Genomic DNA, 6,000 nt, shown 5'->3' with positions numbered 1-6,000 from the left:
GCCTGTTTCACAGCCAGGCCCTGGCCCTCACCAGGTTATGCAGATGCCCTACTTGCAAGCTCTCACAGACTCATCGATAGCTGCCCTTCACCCGAGCCTTACTCAGCCCTTCACTGATAGTTTCCAAAGTCAATTTGTCTTCCCACTCCTCACACACCACCAGGTAACAAGGAACTGACCACTACTAGCAGTTATGCCTCATTAGCAAGCAGGCCTTCCCCTTTGCTACCACAGCTCAGAACACAGCGCGAGGACCCACTCATGTACCTTCTGGAGACCTCTCTTGGCAACTCAGCTTAATTCTTTGACCTTCTGGCTCTTCAAGACTTAGGCAATTTTTCCGCAGATCTTTCTTTTGGATGGAATAATGGGAAAGGAAGATACCAAAGGAGACAACGCCTCCCCCTAGGAAAATGAAACAAAAACCACACAAGCCTGGAGGGTGGCTTATTAGATTTTTTTTATTCCTCGTTTTAAAATGGCTAATCATAATAAAAAATAAAAGTGCGGCTCTGTGGAGGCCACAAGAGAGATATTGCCATAGAGAAAGAGTCAAGTAGTGCCTGGAGATTAGGTTGGATTTCTGCTTGGTTTGCTTTGACTTTCATGGGGTTTTGGTGTGGATGTCTATAATTTTTTTGGCATATGACATGAAAATATTGCTTTTTGGGGTTTGGTTTTGTTTCTTCTTTTTTACTCTTCCCCAGTTTGGAAATAAAAACAACCGTGTGACAGTGAGAAACCATAACGGAACCATCAAAAATAAGAAATGTAAAAACATCAGAGAGAAGAACTGCTAAAATTGGCTGTGGGGGAGGGATTAGATACAGGTCAAATCTCTGTACAGGGGTACACAGCCCTCAAGCCCCCCACTGCTCTTCTGAGCCCCAATGATATGTCTCTAGCGCTGTGCAAGTTCATCTGTTTGTTGCGGAAGGGGTAGCATCGGGAAACAGAAGAAACCCACCAGTCCCTTCTCCCCACTTTGCTGGGAGTCAGTTTCATGACACATCCCATCTCATCTGAATACTGGGGGCTGTAAAAATGGGAAACTGAGTCCTTAATTAAACCCACCCGTACAAGGGAGACATGGATTTGCTCACCCCACTCAGCTAAAGGGGAGGTCACGCCTAACCACTGCACGATGGGGGTGGGAGGGCTGCCTTCCAGCTCTCCCCCTTGCTTTGCTTCCTCAGGATAGGAAATCTGCCCAGGAACCAGAGAAGCCAGAAAGGGGGAGATGAGACACAAAAGGCAGGCCGGGCCCAGGACCTTAGCACGGCTGCTAGAGGAAGGACAGGCCGCAGAAGAACTGAGCAATGGTCAAGCCTAGGATCACATGAGCAAGGACCTGGAGTCTGTCCCTAAATATAAAATACTTTCCCATCCCTCCCATGCTGGCAATTCCACAGGTGCCTCCTTTCGAATTAACCAGGCACCTGTGGTAGAAAGCCCCCCGTCCCCCACCCCTCTGGATGTATATACTCTATACACACACACACACACACCCATGTCGTCCTTCCTGGGGCCGAGTGTCCTAAAGGGGCACGTGGGGCCTGGGCCCTTGCGGGGTGATTCTTCCCTCTCTCTGGTAGATATATAATTTCTTTTATATTTATATTTATATATAGATATTTATATATACACACACCTGGTAACTCAGAAGAGGGGAAAAAAATAGAATCCGTAACAATCATAAAAAAAATTATCCTTGTTTTAAAAACGATCCGTTCCTACCGCACGAGGCGAGTGATTGCACGAGGTCCACGCGTATCTGGCCCATCGGTGGTGGCGCAACTGCAGGCTGCGCCTCCCCCCACCAGCTGGGGGCGCTGCCGTGATAGTCCTCCCCCCTTTCTTTCGGCAGTGTGTGCTACATTTGCAGTCAATCAGCTGGTTGGGAGGAGGAGGGGGACCGAGGCTGCGTTGCAGCTGTGATGATTTAGGGGGTGCCCAGGGTCTCACCCCAAATCCCAGGGGTCATATTTTAAAAGGTCACTGTCCTCTCAGCTATTTCCCCCCGCAGTTGGAGGATTCTAAAAAATGTCCATGCATGTGAGAGAGCAGGGTGCCTTGCTCCTGAGCATGGCCCCTGCCCACCAGGGCCCAGGCGTTTTGGTATCAGCCAGGGAGTAGGCGACAGTGGGGAGAGAGCTCCGCCCCTCATACAGAGATCTCATAAGTGGTCCCGCCCACTCCAGAGACCTTCTTGACTCCTCCTCGAGTTGGGCTGCTGAGAGGTGGCTGGCCAGGGGAGGGGGAGGCCGGGCCCAGACTCTTGGTCTGCCCATTGGACTTGCTGTAGGCGGTTCTCATCTGCACCTCGTCTCTGGGGAAGGAAGGACACAAGGGCGTCAGGAAGTGACCACACACCACAGGGCTGGGATCGGTGGAACTTTCAACCACACAGCACAGCACGCTCAATGGCAGGGGGATGGAGAGGGGATCCACACACACAAATGGGGAAGAGAAGGAGGATTCGAGGTGCGTCCGACACCCCAGGACAGAGGGTGGGAAGGGGAGAGTAGGTATGTACAAGGAAAGGGGCAAAGGGCCAGGAGCACACTAAACCATGAAGGTGGACAGAGCCCAGCGCACCCCTTCTGGGAGAGAGATTCCCACTGCACTAAGGTGAAAGAAGGGTCTCGCACACTGGGAGGAAGCCCTGCATTCCCCCAGGAAAGAGGGCTAGAATCCACATTGCCCCCTCCTCCACTGATCAAAGGATGGGAGACACCCACACAGCCTGTGCACTCCCCAGGGAGGGGTCGGACACGCAGTCATGCACAAACACAAACACACACAGCCTGTGCACTCCCCAGGGAGGGGTCGGACACACAGGCGTACACACGCACACGCGCACACACACACACACACACAGCCCGTGCACTTCCCAGGGAGGGGTCGGACACGCAGGCATGCACACACAGCCTGTGCACTCCCCAGGGAGGGGTGGGACAGACACACCCACACCCTTGCTTTCTCTCTGGGCACAGGAGGGAGAGAGAGGACACACCCCACACTCCTCAGAAGGGTGGAGGGAGGTCTCACCCCCTTACACTGCACTGGGGATGGGGGAGAGGTAACTCACAGACACAGGGCACTTCCCAGAGAGGGGGAAAGGCAGAGCAAGTCATGGCTCTCCCTGGATGGAAGGGGAGAGGAGGGGCATGGCTTGGGGGGTGGGGGAGAGGAGGAGAGGGTTTGTCTCACACCACGCTCTCTGGCTCATGTGTTGGAGGGAGGAGGGGGAAGGGCCAGACGAGGGCAGGCAGGACTCCTTGTGGATCACCCCCAGCCTCTCCCTCCTGCGTGCTGTCGGCTCCCTCCGAGCTCCTCCGTCGGCATGGCGGTGGGGTGCTTGCCCAGGCAGCTTGTCCCCCGCCGAGTCAAGGAACACATAAAGCGCGCGGTGGGCAGAGTTGGTACTTACTTTGGTGCCAGTAATGGCTGCAAGGCCACCTCCTCTGTCTCCGGGATGCTGGCCTGAGGCGACTGTTTTTGGCTGCTGTAAGACACGACTTTGCCCAGCTGGGGGGCAGTGAGCGGGTCGGGCGAGCGTACTCGGAGTGGCTCCGGTTTGCCGAAGCGGGGTGGCACTGGGCGGGTCAGCGGGTTCTTGCCCAGCGGTGAGCGCTTCGAATCGTCCGAGGAGGAGCTGGTGCGTGGGGCGTTGCTGGAGCCCGGTGTTGACTGGATGCCCGAGTCCACCAGCCCCGTGTCCTCCTCCCTGGCCAGGGGCGGAGGGGTAGGCGACTGCTGCAGCAGCTTCTCCCGCTCCTGCATGGAGGCCACAATGTGGCGGGAGAGATTGTCATAGCGCATGGGCAAGAGCTCGCATGGGGGTGGGTGCTTGGGCGAGCCGGCGCCAGGGAAGTGGCTGTGCAGGTCGGCCTCACGCTGCTGGGTGATGCGGGCCGAGAGAAAGGGCGAGGTATAGCCCATGGGGGGCTCCGGCTCCGGCCCAGCCTGCACTGACTCGAAGTCGGGGCTTTCAGAGGGCGTGAGCAGGCTGTCGTAGGATAAGCTGCCATTGCGCGTCTGGTTCACCAGACTCTTGTAGGAGGTGGAGGTGGTGCCCTCTGAGCGGATTGACTGAAGCTGGCCCAGCTCGAAGCCCGTGCCCTGGGCCGACTTGAGGCTAGAGGAGCGTGAGCCGCTTGACAGTGGGTCAAAGTGGAAGCTCTTGCCGAAGGTGGGAGAGCGGAAGCTCTCGGGCTCCAGGCTCGGCTCCGAGCGGTAGCTGGGATTCCGGCTGCTCTCGGCGATGGAGGTGGGCTCCTTCAGGCTGTCCCCTCGGCTCAGCTGCAGGGCACAGGAGATGCACGGTATAGTCAGAGACCCCCTCACCTAATACCCACAGAACTAGAGACCCACTCCAGCCTGCCCTGCCCCCCATACTGTCCTGGGGGCTGGAACAAGGCACCTCCAGAGACAGCCCAGACCCTACCCCATTTCCCAGGGTTCAACCCTGCAGACTCCTCATCAGGCATCCTCAGAGACGGGGCAGAGGAGCTCAAAGCAAGGTCTCCCCTAAAAGGGTCCGGAGCCCCCTCACAGCCCAGCCCCCACATTCCCCCCAGCTCTGCCCCGTAGGGTTGGCATAGGGCATCCCCGGAGGCAGGGCAGAGGACACATCCCAAGAGATAAAGCAGGGGGAACTCAGCACCCCACCCTGCACTGCCCTGCGAGATCAGCTTCAGGAGCTGGGGTAACATCCCCTTAAGAAGGGCCCTGGCCCCTCTCCCAGAACTGCCCTCTGAGGACAAGCCTGAGTCCTGTGGGAGTCGTGAACCTGTCCCCTTATAACATCACAGCCCAATGGCAATGACTAGGAGGGTGGCCTGGGGCTGGACCCAACCAAGACGTTCTGAGACACTTAGTCCTTGCATATCCCCCTTCCACTACCTCCACCTGCCCACGGGCAGCTCCTAAGAAGGGTCACTCCCCACCCCCACCCAGCCCCCAGGGCCTTCCAAGGGCAGCATTACCTTGGCGCTGGTGGAGTGCGGCATGGCAGCTGAGGCGCTGCTGCTGCTGTAGCCAGGGCGGTACTTGTACATGGTCGGAGTTGGAGGGCTGTCCCTGCCTAGCAAGCTGCTGTCTGTGGAGGGGAGAAGAGAGACACACACACACTCACACACAGCATTCGTGGCCTCACCGCAGGGTCCTCTCCCCGCAGTTGGGGGACACCACAGTCATCGTGCTGATCCGTGAGAACCGTCTCTGAGCCTGGGATAGGGGGTTGGGATGCCAAGGAGGGGGAGGAGCTGGGTTAGATGGGCCAAAGGGCAGCACTGGGAATGGGATGAAATGGAGCAGGAGGGTCATTTCCCAACAGTGAGATCAGGCAGGCAGCTTCCAGCCCTGCGTGCAGCTTGGCCAGCGCTGGGTCATGGGTTCTCGGCTCCACTCCGCTGAGCAAGGGGTCCTGTGACTGGTGGAGAAACCCCACACTGAGCTGCGCAATACTCAAGGGGCTCCACTGCTTGGGGCTTTTCTAACCATGCTGGAGAAACGCTGCGGGGGAACAGTCCTGCCCTGGCGCCCAGGGGACGGGCTTTGTGGATCGTCTTAACACTGCTCCAACACAAGAGCCTTGCCTGTTCTGAGCGCAGGCAGAAGCCCGCAGCTCTCCTCTTCCTGACGAGGGAGGGTGGGGAGGCGTGCTGGGCATTTCGGGAGCTCTGTCCAACTGGCGTTACAGACGTCACAGCTTGCCCTCACCTCCTGCCTCAAGGCCAAGAATCTTGCCGTCACCTTCTAGGCTCTGCCCCTGCCCAGATCTTATCCGCCTCTCCCAAAGCCTCTTCTCCCGCTGCTCCAACTCCTCCCACACGAACCCTGGAATTGCCTCCACTCTAGCCCCATTCTGTCCAAATGCCGCCTCTTCCACCACACCCTGTAGTTCTGCCTATGGAGCCTCGCTACATTCCAGTACAGACCCATCCTGTGGGGAGTATGAACTGCTGGGTCCAGTCAGCTGGGAAACAGGTTGGG

General features: G+C 57.5%; 1 protein-coding gene across 1 annotated transcript in view; it reads right to left on the bottom strand.

Annotated features, from left to right (window-relative positions):
• Positions 1–2,092: 2,092 nt before the first annotated feature.
• The window catches only part of ZDHHC5 (zinc finger DHHC-type palmitoyltransferase 5), a 39,553-nt gene continuing 35,645 nt past the window's right edge, over positions 2,093–6,000 (bottom strand). Inside the window, exons 10-12 of the mRNA XM_065402720.1 lie at positions 4,992–5,104; positions 3,434–4,305; positions 2,093–2,329 (exon numbers count right to left, since the gene is read on the bottom strand). Coding sequence (XP_065258792.1) covers positions 2,164–2,329; positions 3,434–4,305; positions 4,992–5,104 — 1,151 coding nt within the window. The 3' untranslated portion in view covers positions 2,093–2,163. The remainder of the gene's footprint in view (positions 2,330–3,433; positions 4,306–4,991; positions 5,105–6,000) is intronic.

This window comes from Emys orbicularis, chromosome 4 (assembly GCF_028017835.1).
Source record: "Emys orbicularis isolate rEmyOrb1 chromosome 4, rEmyOrb1.hap1, whole genome shotgun sequence".
Lineage (NCBI taxonomy): Eukaryota > Metazoa > Chordata > Testudines > Emydidae > Emys > Emys orbicularis.
This window is presented reverse-complemented; position numbering and strand designations above follow the sequence as displayed.